Here is a 24,961-nt window from a genome sequence, read left to right on the forward strand (position 1 = left end):
GTGCTTGGCGACGCCCCGAGAGCAGAGCAGCCGCGTCTTAGTTTATTAGGAAATGATAAAAATCACAAAAATATTCACACTTTCTCACATCAGATGGCGTTGGACAGTTGACGAAAGGAAACTATGTGGTATTAAAAAGAAAGAAGAAGAAAAGGAACAGAAAAGCTTATTAGAATTGTTTCCCTGAGTTTCTTATACAGACTGAGGACATGACTTCATTCACCGGAGTAACAACCACACTTCACACTGCAGCAGCGGACATGTTGGTTTCTGATTGGTCGCTGACGTTTATCAGGATTTTATTCACCATTTGTTGGCCTTTGTAGCAGTGGAGCTAGTTCAGCTTAGCACCAAGACTGGAAAGAGCTTGTAGATTTAGCCTGGTTATTTCACTCTTTCAGCTTTTAAATCAGATAAATTTGCATTTTACACGTGACTTCTGAGTGAAACGTTAATATAATCAACCAGCGAATCACAGCTCCTTATTTTTCAGTCTTTACGCTAAGCTAACTAGCTCCTAATTAGCTGTAGCTAGTAGCTACTGAGCAGTTATGCCCTTGTACAAAGGTTTTCTTAACCAAATCCACGGCGCTGAACTGAATTAAGACGTGTCTTTGTAAATGAAGCAGGTTTCAACAGTACAATCATCTCCGCTGTCACTTTCTGATGCATAGTAAGATTTACATTTATTCCTGAGCGTTAAAAACATTGTATGCATCGAGAAATGACAAATATATACAGACAAACTTTACAAGGCAAACGAGGCACCGTTTACACGACAACAAAAAACGAGTGTAGCTGCAAATGTTTTCGTTTTTTTTTGTGTGTGAGTGGCTTGGAAATCCCTGAAACCATCTGGGGTTTTTTTCACACCAAGGTGGAAGTTTTCTTTCACACTCGCAATTCTCACGAACAAGAAGAAAAGTTCTGCTGTGACGTCAGCCACCTCAGGACAGTTCATACTCCGAGAAGAAGCAGTGCAGGCCACGCCCCCAGGAGACAGGCCACGCCCCTTCACAGCAGGCGCACACCTGTGAAGTGGCGTTTTAACTTTTCAACTGCACAGCTTATTTTTCACTTCAAATGTTTTCACAAATACATTTGTTCGAACTGTTTCAGCAATAAAAGAGAAAGCTGACAGCTTTGAGTGATGCGTTCAGGGGCATCACGTAAATCCGCCCTCCAACATGTTTAACGAGCTGCGGGGCTCATATAGTAACAAGGCTACACGCTGAATATGATTAAAATATGACTGATACAGTCGTTAGCGAGCGGCAGTGACAAAGTCTCGGTAACACAGCCGGAACCAAAGCTTCTTCGGCCAGACGGAGCTGGACAAAGAAAATGGCGTCATTTTGTTCAGTGGGACCTCGGAGTGCTGAACTTTCTTCTTGTTCTTACGGAGGATGAATCGGCCTTTACCGCGCACGCGCAACCTCCGCCGTAGTAAATAGTCCCTTCTGCTCACGCGTGAGAAAAACAAACATGGCGGCCTCCGTAGTGGCCTGACTCCCGGCCGTGTTCTAGATTTATCGTCCATGTTGGTAGTATTAACCCGAATAAGCATTTATAGCGTATTGTCTCAAAAACTGCGTCCAGCGAGTGAACGGGGGGGGGGGGGGGGGGGAGGGGGGTGCGTGAAGCAGCCGCTCCGACTGTACGGGTTTCACTCCTGCAGGCCGTGGTGGTGTGTGACGGCGCGCTGGTAGTCCTCAGAGGAGTTGACGTGCTCGGCGACCCCTGGGTGCTCGTAGCTGCGGAAGTAGCCCGACTGCTGGGGGTAAAACAGGAGCTGCCGGGCGAAGAGCGGCTCCACCTGAAACACCAAACCAGAGAGGTCAGACCAAAACCGGCTCGTAGCACCGCTTTATGTAATAATGTTATAAATGTTTGTTTTTATGCTTTGTATCATATATAATAATTACATAATATAATGCAGATTGCATGTGTTGCAAATGTCAGTTCACCCATAATGTTAGGGTCAGTAATAATTAATTAGTGAAGCTTTAGTTTCCAGCTTGTGAAAAACAATCTCATTATAATAAACTTACTACTTTTGATTTAGGCCTGATCAATAAAACATCCAAGTGTTTTTTTGTTTTTTTTATAAATCCTAATTAAGCTGGAAAGCTTCATGTTATTCTGATGGCTTTTCTCATTAAGGCAACAATTTTGATGATTTAGTATATAATGCACTGAATTATTACATTTTCTTAAAAATTATATTGTAAAAACTGTTTCGTTATGTAAACAAGTTATTACAAAATTAATTTTTTTCACTTTTCAACCGACTCTCGGAGTCTCAGTCTGTGCGGATTCTGATTTCTGGGCAGGTTGCGTTGGAGGACGTCGTCCCTTTACCTGGACAGTGAGGGTCCGGCTCAGCCTCTGGGGGTCCAGGCAATCGTCTCCGAAACTCAACAGCACCAGGAAGCGGGGCAGCGGGCGGCCGTGCAGCGAGTAGCTCTGGATCTCTGGGGAAACAGAAGAGAGCCGAGCCGCCAACTTTAAACTTCCGCGCTGAAGACGTTGAGTTGCTTCGAAGTTTGTCGAAATACAGAAAGAATTAACAAGCACTGTTATTCAGAATGCAAAACAAAAGACAGGATAGAGAAAGACACAAATGGATTATCACATTTAAAACTCTCAAACAAACTCAAAACTGTCCAAACGATATTTAAAGCAAGCAAAGGTGCACCTCCAAAAGATTTTACCATTTAGGAACCCCTTCTCTCTAAAATACTCGTTTTATATCCAAACCTGTTTCCCGCTGGTTGGATGATATTCTACCGTTTAGTTTCCTTTGTTTTTGGGGTTTTTTTCTGGAAAAGCTCCACAGTTTTGCTTGTCGATCGGAGAACCGTTCTCCCATGCCTTCCTTGCGGGTTTCCGTAGTTGCTGTTGCACTTTTGATTTGTTGAATGACGCAGCCTCGTTTTACTTTTTAATTTTGGTATTATTTACTTGCATTTTAACTCTGAGGACAATCACAGTAATGAAGTTGCACTTTTGATATCTGATGTCTGCAGTCGTTTTATAATGCATTGAGGAAAAAACTCATTTAAACTTTATTTTTTTAAATCGTAGATTTATTTATTTATTTTCTGTCTTTAGTCCAATTCGCCCAGCCCTAATTGAAAGTATAAACATGAGTACTTCTATGACGCGCGGGGCCTCACCTGTCAGGAAGTCCTGCGTGTGCAGCAGCCTGCAGGTCACGTCCCTCTCCAGCTTGTTCAGCTTGTCGCCGAAGCCCGTCTGCCAGTAGACCCGACCCGGACACAGGCGCCGGGCGTACAGGCCGTCGGCGCCCATCCACAGCAGCACCCCCCGCTCCAGGGCGGACGGCGGGCTCGGCGGACACTCGTCCCTGTCGACGGGCAGCGGGACCACCTCGGGGCTCCCCGGCGCCGGGTAGTGCTTGTCGGGCGAGCAGGGCGTGACGTGGCAGCCGTCCAGGCTGGAGGTGGTCACTTCCCTCACCAGCGCGCCCCGGGAATACACCGAGACGTGGAGGCGGTGGTCTGGAGGGGAGAAGAACGGGGGTCACACTTTTTTATTCAGTGGTTTTATTAACAGTTCCCCGGCGAGCTGAGTTGGTAGAGCAGGAGACTCTCAGTCTCAAGTTAGAGGGTTCATGTCCCACGCCGGGCGCCACCTTCCTGTGGGCTCTCCACCTGCAGGAAGGTTCTTAATGGGTCAATGTGATCTGGGTGACGGTGCTCAGACTGACACCACCACCACCCGGAAACGGATAAGAGGGAGAGGATGGATGGATGGATGGATGGATGGATGGTTTTATTAACTCGTCTGAAGCCACTGTTTTTCCCACAATGCATCATCCTGGAGCTCGACCGCCTCGAGTCGCTCCGGCAGTTTATGAAATGTTTTAATTCTTCCTGTAACTTCAAACAGGAAGTGAGAGGAAGAAGTGAGGGTGTAGACTCTGTCCTCCAGTCGCTAGTGGACGTCTCTGCTCTGTGAGGAAACAGGATCTGTGAGTCCTGCTTTGTGTCAGACTAGAAACTCTGAGGCTCCGAGCGACTCTGAGAGAAACGAGGCTCTTCCAGTTCACAGAATCACTTTCGCTTAACGTCACTTTCTTCCTGATTTTCATCGACGAGTCTGAACGGAGCTGAATCCAACTTAGATACACAAACCTGTTCACTCTCCGTCTGTTTTTGCCTCACTCTCTCTCGCTCTCTCTCTCTCTCTCTCTCGCTTTCTCTCTCACAATCTCTCTCTGTCTCGCTCTCTCTTTCTCTCTGTCTCTCTCTCTTTCTCTCTCTCTCTCTCTCTGTCTCGCTCTCTCACTCTCTCTCTCACAGTCTCTCTCTCTCTGTCTCGCTCTCTCTTTCTCTCTGTCTCTCTCTCTTTCTCTCTCTCTCTCTCTGTCTCGCTCTCTCTCTCTCTCTGTCTCTCTCTCTTTCTCTCTCTCTCTCTCTCTGTCTCGCTCTCTCTCTCTCACACTCTCTCTTTCTCGCTCTCTCACTCTCACTCTCTCACACTCTCTCTCTCTTTCTCTCTCTGTCGGTCAATGTGAGTAAAACCACACGTTGTCAGTCTGAACTGCATGTTGTCACATCCGCAGTCGTGTTTTTACAGTTTTGATAAAAATAAATAAAAAATCTTACTCAGTGAAAAAGACCAACTTTCCCCTCTGACCTGCTTCTGCAGCTTCTGTCACATACAGATGATAGGAGGTGAAATGAAAGTGTACCTGCGAGCGCCTCTGCTGATCGGATGCTGGCGTCCAGCGTGAACGGCGAGGGCTGGCTGTCGGACGGCCCGTACGAGTAGATGGAGGCTCTGAGCTGGTATCCTGACACACACACACACACACACACACACACACACACACACACACACACACACACACACACTCAGCATTAATACGTTTCAGTGCTCGGTACTAAACCGGCTCGTACAGGCTGAGACGGGTGGGGGGGGGTTTACCATTCTCCATGGGGGGGCTCTGCCACTGCAGGCTGCGGGGGGGGCAGGGGCACTGAGGGAAGGGCAGCTCCGACAGAGAGGCCGGCTCCGGGCAGTAATCCCTCCATCCACAGTCTGCAGGGGGCAGATACTGGGGCATCTACCAGAGAGACCAGAGACAGTCACCACAAGTCACCTCATAACGGATCCACACACACATTACTGGAACACACATTACTGTAACTCAGTACTGATTACCTTCGCCAAACTTTGGGGCCTAAGGTTGTTTCCTTTATTGGTGTATATCTATTTATCTTGATTTGTATGTATGTATGTAGTTTACCAACTTTTCACAAAAAACTATTAACCTGCAATGCATGAAATCTTTAGGGATGACTCGTCATCATCCAAGGACCAACCGTTTGATTTTGAGACGTTAACGACCTACCGTCCATGAATAAATCCCAAAAAAACTGCAAACATTATCCCATACAAAGTGGATGAGAGAGGCACTCATGGAGGAGATCAGCTTCTGTTGCCATGGAGACGCTCCCTGCTCAGTGTTTCACACAGTGATGTAGCTACCTGACAGGCTAGTTAGCATCGACATGAGCTAACGGCTATCGTGTTAGCGATGCTAACTCGGTTCCGCAAATAAATGTGGCGTTGGCAAAGGGAAGCGCTCTACCGAGTGTAGCTCTAGTTTTGTATGTACTGGTGCCTTATGTCACTTTGCTCCTTTCAAAATCATAAATGATGAAATCAAAAGGCTAAAAAGTCACTGAGTAGTATTCAAGAAGAGTACTTTCACTTGCAACTGAGTACAACTTATGTAAAGTACTTAGTGAGTCTGTTGTTGACAATATAAGACAATCAATGGTTAAAAAGTAACTAGTACTATGAACAGGAGTACTTTATACTTTTACTTGAGTGTTTCAAACAACAGTACTTTTACTTTTATCAAATACAATTTAAGTTATATAACTAAGTGTAATTAAGTACATTTTGTAAGTACTCTTTCTACCTCCTGCGATCCACAATGTAATAAAGTCCAGGAGTTAACCAGTAACTAATACTCTGAGCAGGCTTAGGAGAGTACTTTCTACTTATATGTGAGTATTTTAAATGACAGTATGTTTCCTTCTAACCAGATACAGTTGAAGTAAGGTAACAGTAAATGAAAAAGTTTATTTGGTGGGGTAAAGCAGTACTTTTATTTGTAATCAAATACAATTTAAGTAGTATAACCATAAGTGTAATGAAGTACATTTTGTTAGTACCGTTGACAACACAAATGCTGCAAACATGTAAGTAATACTCTGACTAACTTTAGTATTTTTAACTACAGTGTGTTTACTTGTAACTGAGTACTACTGTAGTAATGTAAAGGTTTTTCTTCTTGAATAATCTTTTTCAATAGTTTTTCCACTGCTTACTGTTGATGCTGCAGTATAACATGAATTGTTTAAAAACAAACTAAAGAAAAGTAACAAATACTTTATGTTTGTTTAACTACATGTGACTGATTTGTAGTTCAGGTAATGTACCAGTAGTACTGCAGACTGTCAGTATTCCTTCCATCTCTAAGTATAATGTACTCGATTAAGGTTTTCTAATCATTTAAAGCTGCAGATTCTGAGTAGGAGTTTTTAACTACATGATTCATTATGAAAACACTAAATACGCACTTTTAAAATTAAAATAGACATTATCATTATCAGCTACTGGAACATTGTGAAATGGATGAATTTACCTCGGCAGCAAGTGAAATCAGAGCGTTCGTCAGAAACTGAGATACTCATCATAAACTTGTCTGAGTGACGTCCCTCATGATGTCAGTCGCTCTTCTAATGAATCTCTCTCTCTCTCTCTCTCTCTCTCTCTCTCTCTCTCTCTCTCTCTCTCTCCTCTCTCTCTCTCATCTCTCTCTCTCTCTCTCTCTCTCTCTCTCTCTCTCTCTCTCTCTCTCTCTCTCTCCTCTCTCTCTCTCTCTCTCTCTCTCTCTCTCTCTCTCTCTCTCTCTCTCTCATGCATATGGAAATCACCTGTGTCGGCACGGCGGGGTAGGAGGAGGGATGCATCTGATGCATCTGGTAGCTCGCTGGACTCAGAGGACTGTCCTCCTGTCTGGGTCCTACATGCAGGACAGAAGTAGGTTAAAAAAAACAGAAAGGTGAAGACGTTAGTCTGTCTTGACCTTCACCGGTTGTGATTTTTTATTTAATTTTTTCTTAACAGGCAACCGTTTGAAAGGTTCGACTGAGCGACTTTAGCAGGACTGACTTTTCTTGGCTCCCTCGGGGATGATGCGGTAAACTTTGTACGGGTCGGAGATGTCCAGCTGGCTCCTCTCCACCATCTCCTCGAAGTCGTTGCTCTTGTTGAGGGCGCAGCGCAGACGCGTCGTCTTCCAGGTGGGCGGGTCCGGCTTGTCGATGCCCTCACGGAACTTCCCTTTGAACAGGGCCCAGGCCTGCAGACGTTTCAGCAAAACACACTTTAGAAACAGCTCCGCCTGGTTTTAAAGGCCTCATATTGGTGCAAAAGTCACTTCCTAAAGGTTCTCCAGCAGTACTAATCGTCCCCATACCTGGACTGACGCCCCAGAAGTGAAGACAGTCTGTCCTCTCTCTCCCTGGCTTGTTTCAGGTTTAAAAAAGTGTGTTGCTCCAACCAGCCAATCAGAAATCAAACCCTATATAGTGTCATCGGGGGTTTAGCCAATCCTAATCAAGGTAGGCCCTCCCTTTGACTCCTCCCACAATTTTGCAGCTCTGCTCTGGCACATGGCACCACGAGCGGAAGTACTTCCTCCTCTTCCCAAGATGGGCATGTGTGGGCGGAGCCAGTCCAGCTCACACAGACACAGCAGATTCTGAATGCAGCTCCTATGATCCAACATTCAAATGAAGGGAAATCAAGGAGAAGCTAGAAACTTTGAATATGATGTTTTAGAACTCTCAGACCATGTGAAAGTTTTGGAAAGCTGGAGAATAAGACTCCTTTAAAGTCCACTGTCGGGCTTTTATCTATTATTTAAACTGTTCTGCTTTGACAACATAATCAATTCAAAAGAGCACGTCTTTTTTTTTTTTTGTTATTTGCAACTCTTCTTTTTAATTTCCAATAATTTTTCCAATCTGGACCAACTGTTTCAAAAAGTAATCGTTTGCTGCTTGAAGAGGCATTCAAATGTATAGAAACTCATATTACTTGGTTTGTGAGTTTTGCATGACTGTTGAGAGTCTCGTTTCTCCAGACGTGCAGCTAAAAGCTCTTTTATAATGACTAATTTCACTTACGCAGACCCACGAGTAGTGAAACACTGTGAGACTTTGGAGTTAGTCACAACCCAGCGCAGCATCAGTTGGCGCCTCAGGCAGAGATAAGTGCGTTTTTACTCACAGAGAGTATGAGGTACACTTTTTTGCAGGTGTTTTACGCTCACTGGAACGTGTCCTCCACCAAAACAAGACCAATTTTCACAATTTTAGAAAAAAAAAGTGCATCAATCAGGTATATACCGTTTTACAAAAGAACAATTTTTTCTTTTCTTTTTTCTCCTCGATTCCATAATTTGCTTCGACATTATTAGTTTTAAAGAAAAGATGAAAGAGTTAAAGAAAGAAATGGGTTTGACTTGTAGATGCTTGAGTCGTCTCCACAGTACTTTACACTGTTAATCACATTCACACACACACAGTGAAGGCGGCTGCTTCAACATGGGTGAGAGGGGGGAATCGAACCCGCTACCTTCCGAATGAGAGACGACCTGGTGTACCAGCCAGCCCCAAAATGAAATCAGAACCAACTTCATTGTACCGTGACGACACACCAGGAGCAATGGGAAACAAGACCTCACTTCTTTAACCTCCTCATGGCACATAACAAAAAAACTGTATACATGCTCCTGTACACTATAGTGCCAGAAGTATTTCCTCGCCAACGATGTGGGTCACTTTAACTCTTGTCATAAGGCTTTCCGCTCCTTTACGGTGTGATTATGTTTACTTTGAACTGTTTCTGAGGTCAGACTCATCCTGAAGGTGTTCTCTCAGGCTGAGGTTAAGGACTTTGTGCAGGATGGTCAAACTGGATCATCCATACAGACCTTGCTTATTGCACAAGTCACTGCAGCACCCTGGAACCCACTGAGCCCCTGAGAGTGGCTTCTTCTTTCACTAATGTTTGTAGAAATAGTCTGTATGCCTGTCCTCAAAGTGAAGTGATTTAAACTCCTGAATTCAATAGATAGCTGAGCAAATACTTTGTGGTGACATGGTGTATATCTGTATATATAAATCTTTATTGTGTTTCAAAGAAACATTGAAATGTAAAATAATTACTGGTCAATAATGACTGAAACAGAAACAATTAAGAAGAATAACGAAGAGTAAGTTTGAGTTTTTCTCTTCTTTTTGTATTTTGTTGTTTTTTTTTGTCTGTATTTTTTCACTTTTTTTCACTTTTGTATTACTTGTATCTTGTATCACAGGTGTCCTTGATAACTTTATGGATTTTATTTATTTATTTATTTTAAGAGATAGGCAAAAATAAGCCTTGGCTTCAACCTGGACTAACTTCTCTACAAAAAATGGTAAAAAAAATAACTAACTAAATAAAAATAATAACAATAACGTGTGAACGTTTAAACACTCCGAACTGAATGCACAAAATTCCATTTTTTGCACTGTAATAAATAAATAAATCCTTCATTATATGAACTTGGGGACCGGGTGATGCCCCCCAGGTTTCCCCCCAGACCGACGCTCCTCCGTCCGCCGCTACCTTGAACAGAGCGGCGTCCTCGTCGCGGTTGTAGTCCTGCTTCCCGGCGTGTTTCCAGGGGATCCTGAAGATGCTCTTGCCGTCGTTCTCCCACACCAGACCCGGGTACTTCCCGCAGTCCACCTGATCGATCAGCCACTGCCGCAGCTTCCCGTTGCCGCTGCTCCCGGTTCCCACGTGATCCGCCTCCGGGTTCATCTCTTCCAGCCTCCGCCTCCCGCGGACGGACCCGAGAAGAAGATCTGAAAGTGCGCGGGGGAAAAACTCTCCACGTTCGTTCGGATCTCCAGAGAAAGAGTCTCTTGACAGGCGAAACAAAATCACTCAACAAAGTCGGCATCGTGCCGGCGGACCCGCTTAAATCCTCCCCGCCTGCGGCGCCCGGAGGGCGGGGACTCGGAGGCATCGACTCCCCCACGGGGGAGGAGGACTCACCTGCCCGCGGCGGAGCTCCAGTAAAGACACCGGGGGAACCCCTGCCGGGGAGCCGCCGCCGCCGCTGCTGCCTCCACACGTGGAAAGACAACAAGTGTTCTTTGAAATGACAGAATCACCAGCGGGCAGAAGCAAAGAGGCGCAATGGGAGTTCGTTCAAACCGCAGCTCTTTATTTTACTGTAACAACCTACATCTTCTGCAAAAAACACAAATAGTTCACAGCCGAGGGGTTTAAAGTGGAGCAGATTAGTATGTATTTATTCCTTTCACCACTTTCTTAATTCACACCGTCACTTCAAAACAAACATCTTCCTTTGTTTCCTCTTTATTTGCGCAGAACGGCTCCATCATGACGTCTTCCTAACCGAGTCACTGAAGCAGAAGCTCAGAGAGAAAGAAGGACACCTGGATATATTAGTTATAACATAAACATCATAAATAATAATAAATCTAATACAAATCGTGTGTGTGTGTGTGTGTGTGTGTGCGCGTGCGTGCGTGCGCGTGCGTGCGTGTGCGTGCGCGCGCGTTCTGGTAGAATTTAGACTCAAATCCTAAAACGACTACCAGTACCACTACTTTAATGACTCCTTCTGCTATTATTGCCGTTGAACACTGCAATCCTTCTAGATTAGTGTTTTTGTGACCTTATGCGATGTTATGTAAGTACAGGTGGTATCAGATCACAAGTGGTGAGCCCTGATGAAAAGTGTGAACAGGCACCGAAGCGTTTTCATTCAAACCGAGGGGTTCTGTGACTCACTGGACCAGAAGGGCTTTGTAGAGTGAACGGCATGCAGCCTGAATTCACTCCGGGACGATGGCGGGGCACGGAAATATGTAGATAAGTGTCTGCCATGTTTTGTCTTAAGTGAATGTGTTGGAGGACAACTCGTCCACGGATGAGATTTCAGAATTCTTTTGGAGAAGGTACATGCTGTACAATGTACTTTTACATCTTGTTATTTCTAATTGATATTTAAATATATATTTTCATGTTCATATATATTTAGTATAGTATCATATGGCTTCGTTTCTCTTTGTTTACCAATTTATTAATGGTAAACAAATTGAACAAGTGCATGTAAATATTTTTTTAGGAATAACTTTTGATGAAAAGCTCAGCTGGAAGCTGCAAATTAAATTCTTCTCAAAGTCAAAAGCCCATTTACACGACAACGTTTCACGTGACACCTAATCTGCTAAAAAAAAAAAGAGTGTGTTTCCACTGCAGCAGCCGACACAGAGACAACGATGTAGTTAGTATGCCGGGCCACTGGGGGGGCGCTGTTGCTTGATTTTGTAATGAAACTACACAGACGTGTGCAGAGAACAAAACACTATAAACGTGAAGAAAATGTAGAGAACCCGACATCCGTATGGACTGATGAGGCATCGGATGATATCAGGGTGAATCTCAACTATTAAACTTCTGATCTGGACGATTAAACTAGAGTATGGACCGCGAGTTACTACGGGTCGGCCATGTTGGTTTACAACTGGATGAGCAGGAGGGAGGGGGAGGTGGGGGGGGGGGGGGGGGGGGTGAGCAGTAACAGGCTCTGCAGGAGGGATTAGCGCAGTGAAAGAATCTTTCCACCTTGGGAGCCGGATTAAAAACTTTGCGGATGCAGTGAATCTGCACACCGGTGCCGTGTAAACGGACCCCCCCCCCCCCCAAAAAAAAGTGAAGAAAGTTTTTGCGGATACACTCGTATTCGTTGTCGTGTAAACGGGACCAAAGTTGGCAAAACAAATATTGGCGTAATGTGTAAAATTCTCCAATCCTTCAAATCAATATCAAAGCTGAAAAAATTCATTGTGGACGATAATGAAATACGTTTCTTATGTTTTTTGTGTCAAATGTACTTGATAATCCTTCTAAATGTGTCAAATATACTTTGAAATCCTTCAAATCAATAACAAAAGATGAGTTGTGGACGAGTTGTCCGTTCATCAAACCCTCTACTGCCACTGCAGCTGTGTTGAAACGGGAATAATCAGCTTTAGTTTGTAGGAATTTAAAAAAAAAAAGAAAAGTCACAATGAACCAGAGTCTGTAGAAGAGCTGCTGGTTTAAATTAGTAAAGAAGGAAGTGGCTGTTTGGTCGAGTTTTTTTTTTTTTTACATATTGATTCTTTGCATGTTTCACCACATTAAGTCTTTTTCCGTCACGGGACAGTAGTTTTCCCGCAAAAAGTTCATACAAATCGATTAGTTGTTTCTAAAATCCTCACGATGCCGAAAGATCCAACGTAAACTAATGCGTGGATTCAAGAACTGATCATTTCGCCGCTTTAAACTGCATTCAGAGAGCTCATGCACACACACACACACACACACATAAATAAATAAATAAACAAATAAGTAAATAAAATGAGAAGGAGACACGCTGGGGCTCCAGTCCGTCGGTAGAAAGTCATATTTCAAGAACAAGACACAGCATAACGTAAGTACCAGGGGGACTGCACACGACACGTTCCCTCGCCGTCCTGCTTGGCTGCCCGTGCGTGATGTTTGACAGTTAGCGGCCGGGACACGACATGGCGAAGGGAACTGAGGCCAGCGGCACAAAAGTCCCCCGCTGCCGAGCCGCTCTGCATAGAGCCGATCAATAGATATCCTTTTAAAAGAGACGGGCGCTCCCGGTGCAGGTTTTCGAAAGGCCTCCGGTCCCTTGGTGGGCCCAAAGCAGCAGCAGGCGGAGAGTCCGGGTCGGACCCGGGGTGCAAACGGCCTCTTTCAGGTGCCGCCGGTGATGCTGCTCGTCGTTTCGTGGCTATTTTTACGAATCAAAAGGTTTTCGATCTCCTCTCCGTCGTTGAGCGAGTCCTTCCCGTACCGCTCCGTCCACCAGGCTCGGTACTGAGGGACAGAGCGAGACGCTTAGAGACAAACAGTTCAGATGATCAAGTATAAAGATTCATTGAAACATACAGTACGTGTATACACACACACACACACACACACAAGCGCAGGTATTTAAACTGTTTGGGTGTTACTCGAGGTTTTACTACGTCTATGTTGACGCTTTGTGTGTTTATGAACCAAAACCTCCAGGATTCTCATGTCAACGTACTTTCAACAGCACCCCCTATAGGCTTGGCATAGGTACTACATCGTTTTGAGTCCTCTCTATGGTGCCATGGGGAGAAAAAACAGCGTTCTGGCTCGTGTGGACGAGGTCTGATGTATTAGTTCGTTGCCTCTCTGTTCTTTTATCGCTGCCGCCACGTTGGCTGGATGTGACGCTTCAATACGCCTCATTAATCAACGGATTTATGTCGACTGGCCGCCCCAGCACTCAAAAAGGCCCGAGCTTACATATTGATTGTATTGAATTGTTTGGTTACTGGTGATTGTGCGTTGCAGTGTCTGTATTTAATGAAATTATCTATTTTTTATCTAATGGCCACAAACCAATGACATGAAGGTCTTGAAAGAGACGAACACGTCCCCATCTGAGCCGTTGCAGCTCCAGTCCTGGTCTGTAAGTTCTATATAGGATCTATACAATCTGCTCGTCACTCAACAGGATCTGAAACCCCCCCAAACCTCGACTCTGGCCCCTTCCTGTTGCTTCTTTAAGAGCTCGGCTGTATAACATGTGTAACTTTTCTAAACCAAAGTTACTGCGTGCTCGCCACACGAAGCAGATGATCAGGTGGGACCTGAAACAGGTGGCGTTCAAAACTCTTCTTCTTTCCTTTTTTTAAACTAACCTTTTGGGGGTTTCATGGGAGCCGCACAAGCACAGAAGTGGTACAAATGTACAATAGTTTGAGGTATTATTATATTGGTTCTTCCCAATAGGAGGATTAACTGTGATAACTGGCAGTCATTAGGTCACATGTGGACTCCCATTCTAATTCTCTGGAGTTCATTTCCAGAGAATTACTATAATAATGGTAATAATTACAGTCATTCTAAGCACATATGTACCAGGTATCAATTGATATTACTGTATTTATATTTATTTCACAGTGAGGACATCAAATGATATTTCCAGTCAGTCTATTTTTATGACGGCCATAAATGTGATAAATCCCTCCATTCGACGTGATCAGTTACAATCCAACCCCACAAGTTCACCACACCTGCTTTACATCATGCACTTCCCCAGTGACTGCAGTATTTAAAAAAAACTAAAAAAAAAACTGCAAGTATGAAAAAAGAAAAGTCTGTGCGAAGTAAGATTAAGTCTCTGTAATTTGACACCAGCATCACGATTGGTTTTGACTTCCTTCGCAGGAGAATAAGTAAACGTTCCCCCCCCTGATTGTAATATTAAATACACATGTATCACGATTCAATCTTAGGAGCTCATGATTGAAGTAAACGACTCCCTGTGAGGGGAGGAGGAGTACTTTTGTTCTGCTCAGAAAAGAATGAAAACTAAATGACAAAGATCAAAATGACGAGTAACAAGGAAGTTAAATGTAACTCATGTCAAATTACTACATGTGGCATAAGTACTCACAGTACTGACTTAAGTAGGAGTACATATGTCATCAGTGTAGAATAGATCAATGTTACCGTCTTTACCATATTTTAGACAGTTTTTGCCTTAAAGCTCCGCTGATCATTGGAAAGTTTTACTATGACCCTTTGAAACAAATTTTTATAAAACACGTTTGTCAATACAATCAATGGTTTAACCAGTTTTCTTCAAATGGTAAAAGACATTCTGACGTGAGATCATATTTGAAGAAACTACAGTTTGAAGTTTGTAGCTCGACCCCTCACCTCTCTCAGCTCCAAGTTCTCGAACTCGTCCAGCTGCCTGAGGAAGCCCAGGTTGGGTCCAGCGCACGGCCGGGCCGACCTCACGGCCGCCAGAGACTCCACCCAGCCGCGGCCCGTCACCGTCATGATGTAGGCCACCACCAGGGTGACGCTGCGGGACACTCCTGCCACACTAAGGCAGCACACACACACATACACACACACACACACTCACTACTCATATCCACACTCGACCGGTTCTCAGACATAACGGCCCGTCGGACTCGTTCCGTTTAGTTTGCTTCCTGTCCTCATACAGTGGTTCTCTAGTTGACAGGGTCTCACCAGTGGACGAGGCAGCCTTCCCCCTTCAGTCGAGACTCGTGGATGAACATGATGCTGTCTCTGAAGTACTGCGTCCTGGTGAAACCAACATTGAACACTAGTTACCGAGTCGTTCAAAGAACATTAATGGACCAAGGACCCTGACGTCTGTCTCTTACTGTCGTTTTATCCTCCTCCATTTTTTCAGTTTTGACCCCCTTAGTGTTTTTTATATAAACTTTGCTCTGTTTGAACTGGTCGTGTGTTTAAGTCGTCTGTCTCTCTGCCTTCCCCGAACACTACTCATCCCCATCATACTCATCTGTGCAAAAAAATACTGTGCAACACTCGTGTGCAATACCAATTTCCACCTATAGGTGGAACTGAGTGATTTTCAACCAGCTGTCATATACATAAGATGTACCGCTGAAGAACTGCGAGTGAGTCTTTTCTTTTTCAATACTCACAGGTTTTGTTTGGAGTGATCTGCAGCAGATATACAAAGATACGTCTTGTCCTGTCAACAGGTCAGAAAACAGATTAGACCCACAGATGAACTGAACGGGAGGAAAATTCATGTTTGGTAGATTTTTCTGGTTGGTTGTTGTCATGCTGCATCTTGACAGTAAATGTTACCCTCTTATTTTTCTCTTTAAAGCATCTTCATTTCCTTTCTAACTGGTGCTACATTTGTAAGGAACATGCATTTGTGGGATGAGCAGTAGAGGTGAGTACTGTGTGTTACTTCTCTTTGGCAGGTTGGTGGATTGAAGTCTGAGACGAGACACATTCAAACTATTTAATGGTTTAACAACCAGGAGCCTGAGTGAAGAGTGAACGTCCTGGCACCTGGAATCAGCTGTTATAGCAAAGAGAAGCTGTTTGGATCGAGAGGAGATTTGGAAAAGACTTCCATGTGAGGAGGAAATAATCCGGGTTTCCAATGGGACGAGATTTATTTGATAAACATCGTGACAACGAAGGGATTCATCTACCAAACACATTTAATTAATTAATAGGACTTCACCCAGCTGCTAAGAAAGGTCATGACATAACGGTGTTCTTCTGTTTGTGTGTGTGTGTGTGTGTGTGTGTGTGTGTGTGTGTGTGTGTGTGTGTGTGTGTGTGTGTGTGTGTGTGTGTGTGTGTGTGTGTGTGTGTGTGTGTGTGTGTGTGTGTGTAGCTTGCACCTGGCAGCTGATTGTACATGCACTGGACAGAAACCAGCTCGTCCCGGTATGACTGCACCGCTGCAAAACCCCCACAACCCTCTGGGACCAGAGGGGCTCAGACAGGTCAGATCACACTCGTCTATAATGATCATTTATATTTACAATATCTCCGTTATATATATATATATATATATAAACCTTTTAAGGAAGAATGTTCACAAAGCGCATTGGCAAAACAGAAATCCTACTGAGACGAGCTCAATGTAAGAATAAGAAATAATATCCTAATAAAATAGAAGGGGGGGGGGGGGCAGCAAATAATGTAAGATGACTGAATTAAACTTCAAAATAATATAAGATATAAAAAATGAATAAAAAGAAAATGTTCATTTAAAACTAAAACAAAAAAAATACAACAAAATGATTAAAACTAAATAAAGTGAAAAAGTAATTAAATTGAAAGGAAAAAATTGCAATGAAACAAATAAAACATGAAATTTAACTGAATATGATAAAAATTGATTGAAAAATTAAAGAACAAATAAATAAATACAGAAAATCAAATGAAAATCAAATGCAAATATGAAAAGCTAAAAAAAATAATTGATAAATGGATGAATAGATAAAAAGATAAATAGATAAATGGATACAAATTTTATTAAATATAATGAGATGAAAACAATCTCATAGAAGATATAATGCCGAGATAAACAATTGTAGTTGAATTGAAGTAATTCAATATAATCCAATAAAATTAATTTTAGTTAAAAAAAAATTATTTAAGTTTTAAAAGGACTTAAACAAACAAACAAACAGTAGTTAAATTAATTAATTAAGTAATTAATTAAGTAATTAATGAATTCGATAAAAAAAATTAAAGAAGATATAAAAGCACAACAAAAAAAAAAACACCATGAAGATAAAATTTATAAAAACAGAAATACACCAACAAAGAAATATAAAAAGCAAATCAGTCACAGAAAAAGTTTAATTCAAAGACAAATAACAAAAATGAAGAAATCCTTCTGGGGCTCAGTTGTTGCGCCATGAAAACGTCCTCATTCTCTTAATCTGCAGCATGTAAATGTCGCATCTGACCTGCAGGTTGCAAATTCGACCTTCCTCTCTCAGGAACTCTCACACCATCTTCCAAGAAATCAATCAGTCGGCGGTTTGACTGTTAGCTATGCAAATGCACCATCCCATCTGGCCTTATGACCACAAACAGGCCTGAGTCATCACTCCGCCTCAGAGCGAAAAACGCTTCATCATTCATATAAAACCAGGAAGTATTCCTAATCGCTGCACTTCAAGTCCCTTTAATCCGGGATTAAGTGACGGGTCAGAAGGTGAGCGTGGGCGCAAACACAATCTCAACTCCAAAACCTCCTGGAAGGTTTGGTGGTCGACCGGTTCGGGTAGTGATACTGGAACACAAGTTGCTGTTTCTCTTCGCTCGTTCAATGAAACAGGCTAGCATGGACGGAGAAAGTGTGGCGGAGTCTCTGAGAACCTCTCGCGTTCGCTTTCACCCAGGAAAGATGAAAGTTGTGAAAGTGGACATCGGCGGCGGAATCGAGGTTTTTTTAAAAAAAAAATGAGGTCAAAGAGGGACGAGAGGCCGAGGGAATTCTCATTTTCCTGGTTCAGATGGGAGGAAAATCTAAAGTCAAGGAAAATGGATTTATTGGAAACCGGCTTGTTGAAGAGGAAATGTGCTCTTCTGATTTCACAAGAAAAACCCCTCAAGATAAACGTTTTCACAAATATTAACAAAGTAAAATGTTTAACTCTCCAATCTGACGCTCACGTCCAGAAGAAAAAAGACCTTTCCTGCTCTTTCATACACAAATTGTTGCGTCTCAACACGGCAATGAAATACAGAAACCCTATTTTATTTTTATTTTCTTGTAAATTCAGTTTCACGACTTTAAACACGAGAGACTGCAGAGCTGAAACGATCCGGCGTGAGAAGCTCAGCACACCGAGAGCCGGCCTGCATCTGCATCACAGCTGCATCAAGCTGCACTTCATCACAATGGAAAGAACATGACGGGGTGAATTCCAGGTCCTGTGACTGCTGCCCAAATAGAAAGAACAACCACTGACTTTCACAAGAGGTAAAAGTTTCTGTGGCTCCTGTTGTGTAATGAAATTAAAAGTTGCCTCCTACAGTAAATGACTGGGGACACGTAAAAAGACAAACAGTCATCTTACAGCAGCTCTTCGTATTAAACCTGAATCCGTCCTCCAGGTCAACAGGAGCTCAGTGGAATAGTAACGGTGTGAAATGCGGTGGCGGCTCGCCGACTATTTTCATCTAACAAAGTATACAAAGTATACAAAGTATACCGCAGGACGTCCTCCAAGAAGACCGAGTGACTACGGGACGAGCGAGGCCTCGTGAACAGGAGCTCAGTGAAGTAATAACTGTCCCTGTGGACAGGAGGTGGATGTAATAGTGATGGAGCTGCTCTTTAATCCACACAACAGCTCTGGTGTTTCAAATAGTTTATTCTAATCTGTGGCCTTTATAACAACACTGACATCGTGGAACGATCGACTTTTTCACATTGAGCACCAATCAGCCGAGACGGTGGACGGTGTGGACGGACAGTATGGACGGTGTGGAAGGTATGGACGGACGGTATGGACGGACGGTATGGACGGACGGTGTGGACGGTATGGACGGACGGTGTGGACGGAGGATATGGACGAACAGTATGGACGGTGTGGACGGACGGTATGGACGGACAGTATGGACGGACAGTATGGATGGTGTTGACGGTATGGACGGACGGTATGGACGGTGTTGACGGTATGGACGGACGGTATGGACGGACAGTATGGACGGACGGTATGGATGGTGTGGACGGACAGTATGGGCGGACAGTATGGACGGACAGTATGGACGGTGTGGACGGACAGTATGGACGGACGGTATGGATGGTGTGGACGGTGTGGACGGTATGGACAGACGGGCGCTGGGGGTCGGGGGGTCATGCACACAGGAGCCTCACCTCCAGGACGGGTGCAGCCGTGTCGTGGATGGACAGGATGTGGGTGATGTTGTGCTGAGTCAGCAGCTCCGGGTCTCGGGCATCTGTGGATTTTATTTATTTATTTTTTTTTTCAAAAAAAATGAAGAAATCACAAATTGACTCGACAATGCAAAGTTTGACCCCACCGTAGCAGGGCCCGGACTAAATTCAGCCTGTTCTACCCAACGACAGCGACAACCCCCCTCCGGAACGCGTCCCAAGCAAATGTGGCAGGACTGAAAGAAAAACCGGAAAACCAATGTTTCTAAAACAGTCCAACAGCTTGGGCCAAAAGCAAGAAACTGTAAATGTTCTAATCAAATTTTGTTCTTTGAAAGGAAGCCAAATGTTTTCTACCTTAAACAGATGTGCCCCCTGCGCTTTTTCCACTCACTTTGCAAGTTTTGTGGTGTGCTGATGCTGCCCCCTCTGCAGCGGCGGCAGGATGAGCCTGCACACACCCTCCTGCAACTCGTAGTAAAACTCCACCTTCAGCTCCACCTTCAGCTCCACCTTCAGCACCACCTTCAGCTCCCAGGAGTCCTTCAAACTGCACTGGAACTCCACAGAACACCAAATATTCACGCTCCAGTCGGCTTCGTTCAGAGACGCAGCAAGTCTGCAGCTTTTTAATAATTTCCATGTACAAAAAAAAATGGCCTAAAAAAACCCCTGAAGATTCATACATGATCCTCCTGAAATTTGGAGTTTAGTAAAAAGTGTTAAAGGTTAATATTGTTTATAAGTTTTGACAGACAACTTATTGTGTATAAACGGCTTTATTCTAGTATTAGAATAGCATAAGTTATATCTGACGGTGATATTTCACAGGGATTATTAGTAAGAGATTTTTGTTTTTCGGTGCAATTTTGTATATAGTTTAATGATTAAATATGAAGTAATTTGTGTTTAATTGTTTGTCAACAGGTCTCGTGTTTTGGGGTTTTGGAGTTTAATAAACTCGTCAATCTTCACGGCGAGGAAGGTACAGTGACTACAGAGAGACAGCAGCTTCACAGCTCTTCAACAGGGACAGTTTATTAGTCACATTATTGATTTAAACTGTTTTTTGCTTTTGATTTGAATGTTTTCATTGATTTTCCAGCTGTTTTCCTTCGCACTTTTGATCCCGTTAAAGCACGTGGCGGGACCTCGTGTCCGCAAATAAATGTGCCTTTCCTCCTGCATTCAGCGGGAGTTTGGTGAAACGGGAAGAGAGACAGCAGCTCGTCAGCTCGTCTCCCGCTTGTCCTCCGGCTACCAGGCGTAGAGAGGAAAGGGAAACAATACGGGCGGCGTGTCGACACGCCGCGCAGACGAAACACAATCCTGGGTCACGAAATGCCACGAGAGCTCAAGTGTGTCACGAAGTAAATATTTTGATGGGGTGTGAAGGCTGCTGATATCGCCGCGGCGATGCCAGCGCGGCGCTGGAGGGCGGCGGTGACATTGCCCTGAAAGTCACGGCACGCCGGTCAGCCACAACATTATGACCACCGGGCAACAGAGTTTGAATTATTGGTGTTATTATTGTTTTTCTTTGCCGTGTGGATCCCTGACTAACGGTCAGCGTGTGCGGCGGCAGCCTCACCGAGGTGAGGCGGTGGGGCGGTGAGGCCGGGTGGAGCGGTGAGGCGGTGGAGCGGTGAGGCCGGGTGGATCATTGATTCACACCTTCACTCATTGGTTTTTCTTTCCTTGGACCAGTTTTGGGAACATTAACTTCTCTTTGACTATTTTATCCCACAAAACACGTAGAAACACGTAGAAACATGTGAAATACTGAACTTTTGTGCTAAAACATGACAATACAAGTACAAATAAACAAATCAGATCTAGGGAAAAGTAGAAGAACTGAGAAATGTTGGTACATTAAAATATATTAAAAGTTTAAATGGAAAAAAAAACTTTTAGTTTAGTGTTGATTTAAAACACATTAGATCAGAGTGACAACAAAAAGTTCTTATTGAGGCCTCTCAGGGTCTTTTATTAAAATGAACAATAAAATGGGCCCTAAGATGGAGCCCTGGGGGACGCCTTGTGTTCATAAATACAATATATAATCTGTGAAAGTTTCCATTGGGGCCAAGTTATAAAGCTCATCAGTGCATAAATCCTCAGAATAAGAACTAAGACTAAGTTACAATCGGCCTAATAAAGAGGAAATTCAGCTTTTTGATGAAAACTACTAACAAAAGACGGGACACACTGTCAAATAAAAACCAAAACACAATCAGAAACACTTGTTAAGTTATGAAGGGTAAAGCAGAAATAATGAGCATTCTGTTTTCCCATAACATAAAAATCTTATATAAATAGTACAAGTTACATTTTAAATATCCTGATAAAACACAAACATTGTTGTCTATTAGAGAAATTGTTGAACATTTAATCAGGTAAAGTGTGTTTATACACGAAGCTGCTTCACTAGAATATAGGTGATACAGGTTCCGGGGTGACAGTCACTGTCATGTTCCTGCTATTCACTTAAAATATTATGGTTAGGAAGATAAAATCCTTAAAGATATTTTATTATATTTTATTTTCTTGCCTCCATTTCCAATGTTACTGAAGTCGTCACCAGTTTCCACTAAAGCTTTCAGGCTTTAGTTTCTTTTTACAGCGTTAGATAGAGAAGGCCCAATTCAGCCAAGAGCCAAAACCGAGGCTTCGCTGAGCTTTTATTGTGGTAATCTGACCAGCTGAGGTTAAACATGGAGTCAGTCGGCAGGATTTAAGATATGAAGTCAGATTGGAGAGAAGTTCCCTGAACATTTTGGTTCTAAAAGTCTATAACTTTGAGATCTGATGTAAAATGATTAAATAAAAATACACATTTTAAATTAGTGAAATGCACCAAAAAATAAATTCCGCTACTTTATTTTCACGCAGAACACGACGACCTTTATGATATAAAGTAATAGTTCATTACAAACACAAAACCTTCATTTCAGTCGTCGTTTCGTCGGCAAAAATACATCAACAGTCGGCATTTTTCCAGCGATTTACAGTTTTACAGCAGCGAGTGTGTCACATTTACTGAAACCAGAGTGTCACTCGGATTCAGACTTTAAAATGAGCCGATGGTTTTATTTGCTGCCTCATGGAAACATTAAGATGAGTTCAACGGTAGGGGACGCCCCCGCACAGACGGGGGCGTCCCCTCCCACACCAGAACCTCAACAATACATGTTCCCCCACACTCCATCACACCCGCAGCATTAAAAACACTTCAAAACAACAAAAAAAAAAAAAAAACCAAGAGCAGAGTGCACAGAGCAGTCAGTGACTTCTCGGCTCTATCGAAACTCCGCTCGGTGGAGCGTCTCACCACACGCCGCTGCAAAATGAGGAAGTGAAACGCGCTCTACGACATCATCCTGAAAATAAATGAACCTTTTCCCCATCACATGATGAGAAACGGGGGCGGCTTACCTTTAAGATTCCCCAAGTAGAGACCAGGGAGGATCTAAAGAGAGTTTAGTTTACTTGTTAGAATTAATTCATTTAAAAAAAAGTAGAATAAATGAGAGAAGAGGTGTGACACCGGTACCTTGTTTATTCCGTTCCCCATGTCTGCACCGGCCTCAGAAACACTTTGTATTGAGAGGGTTTGTCGCTTGAAGCCCGGCGCTGCCGCCACCCTGTCGACGCCACGTCCTCTGGAGCCTCCGGCATCGAGCGCGTCTCCTCAGCTCCACCCGGGACGGAGTAGAGTCCCCCCACGTGTCCACGGCCCGTCCCCCCCCCCCCCCCGCCTCATTCAGAACACGCTGCATGACGGCGTGACGTAATGTGACCTTCGCCTGGGGGGTATATTTAGCCCAGGCGTGGGGTCACGGGACGGTGGACGGGCACATGCCAAGCAGACAAAGATGGCGGCGGGCCAGAGGAGAGCAGACCCCAGAGCTGCTCTACCGTACAAGGAGCTCCACTTCAGCCTCAGTCGTCCCACAACTGAGAATCACTTCCAAATGACTCGGCTTAGAAATCGACTTTCAACAGTTAATGAATATATTTACCTCTTCAAAAAGAAAAACATATATATACATATATGTATATATATATATATATATGTATGTATGTATGTGTATATATGTGCCTGGTTGCCAGTGAGTGTTCTCTGCGTGACGTCGCAGCGCTCGAGAATCAACTGGTTTTTCGTAGTTGTTTACTCGAGGATTACTGCACGATGACAAAAATGTTTTATTTTGGAAATACTTGTATTCGTCTATTGTTTTCTTCCGAACATTTCGTGGTGTAGTACAGACTTTGTGGTTATTAGTTCCCTAAACTCCAGTTGACTAAAGGATTACAAGGGTCAATCCAGGACTAACTTATTTTTGCTGTCTCTGTTTTTTATTTAATTTTTAAAGCTTTTTAACTAAAGCTTTTGGTTTAGTGGTTACTAGTTAACTAAAGTCCTGCTGGCAAAAGGTTTAAAGTAATTTGAGTTGAATAAATTAAAACTTTTCTTTTGAATACCACAGCTAACAGGGAAAACTGTTAACATGACGGAATGAAATATTCTGAAGGTTTCTTGTTTTTTTGTGTGTGTGCGTGTGTGTGCGTGTGCGTGTGCGTTTGTGTGCGTGTGTGTGTGTGTGTGTGTGTGTGTGTGTGTGTTGAGTTTGCAGCACTCTGTCTAAAAAGCTCCTTTTAGAATAAACTTCATTTATCAGTGATACTTCTCTGACTGTCGGTGGACGTCCACTCGTATTTACTTCAATCGCTGCATTTCCAGTAAGTCTTTCTCCGTCGCCGACACGTCGCCACGAGGCGATGGAGGTAGTTTGAGCGCCGCCTCTGTTGTGAGCGTGTTCACAGTGCGGTTCAATGGTGTGGCACAGCTCAGCCTCATTGACTGGCAGAAGAGGCTGGAGGCGTTTACAAAAACCAGAACAGCTCGTCATCAGAAGAGAGTCGAACACAAACGCGTCACACCTCCGACACGCAGTGGTTTTCTTTTTGGTTTTTTTAAATCGTGTAAAAACAAAACAAAATGTTGTGGTTAGGATGTGTGTGGGAGTTGTGTGGGTTAGATGGTTAAATTGTGTGTGTGTGTGTGTGTGTGTGGGGGGGGGGGGGGGGGGGGGTTCTGTTTAAAAAGCTGAGGGAGAAAAGAAACAAGAAAAACTTTCTTGTTTCTTTTCAGGAAAATTTTTCGACTTCCAAAGTGTAAAAACAAACGTGAGGAGCCGCCACCTCAACATGACAGAAATCTAAACTAAGCTTTATTCAAACCTGCTAATGCTAATGCTAATGCACCACAGATATAAATGATACAGGCTAGTGCTATTGCTAATGTACCACAGTAACATTGGATACAGGCTAATGCTAATGCTAATGATACAGTACCACAGCTACATTGGATACAGGCTAATGCTAATGATACAGTACCACAGTAACATTGGATACAGGCTAATGCTAATCCTAATGATACAGTACCACAGTAACATTGGATACAGGCTAATGCTAATGCTAATGATACAGTACCACAGCTACATTGGATACAGGCTAATGCTAATGATACAGTAC

At 43.5% G+C, this 24,961-nt stretch overlaps 2 protein-coding genes across 2 annotated transcripts; both read right to left on the reverse strand.

Annotated features, from left to right (window-relative positions):
- LOC308116053 (interferon regulatory factor 4-like) lies at positions 1-10,058 on the reverse strand. The gene is made up of 8 exons (XM_080474022.1): positions 9,724-10,058; positions 7,219-7,408; positions 6,981-7,069; positions 4,957-5,095; positions 4,721-4,822; positions 3,180-3,524; positions 2,362-2,474; positions 1-1,816 (listed from the first exon to the last, which is right to left on the reverse strand). Exons 1-8 carry the CDS (start codon positions 9,919-9,921, stop codon positions 1,667-1,669), a joined length of 1,326 nt encoding a protein of 441 aa, XP_080330148.1. The 5' UTR covers positions 9,922-10,058; the 3' UTR covers positions 1-1,666.
- A 1,958-nt stretch (positions 10,059-12,016) lies between these two features.
- On the reverse strand, positions 12,017-23,178 carry LOC308115977 (dual specificity protein phosphatase 22-B-like). Its single transcript, XM_080473901.1, has 7 exons — positions 22,977-23,178; positions 22,859-22,892; positions 19,403-19,485; positions 15,678-15,727; positions 15,232-15,306; positions 14,908-15,079; positions 12,017-13,026 (listed from the first exon to the last, which is right to left on the reverse strand). Exons 1-7 carry the CDS (start codon positions 22,995-22,997, stop codon positions 12,904-12,906), a joined length of 558 nt encoding a protein of 185 aa, XP_080330027.1. The 5' UTR covers positions 22,998-23,178; the 3' UTR covers positions 12,017-12,903.
- Between the last annotated feature and the right edge of the window lie 1,783 nt (positions 23,179-24,961).

This window comes from Lipophrys pholis (assembly GCF_963383615.2).
Source record: "Lipophrys pholis genome assembly, chromosome: 10".
NCBI lineage: Eukaryota > Metazoa > Chordata > Actinopteri > Blenniiformes > Blenniidae > Lipophrys > Lipophrys pholis.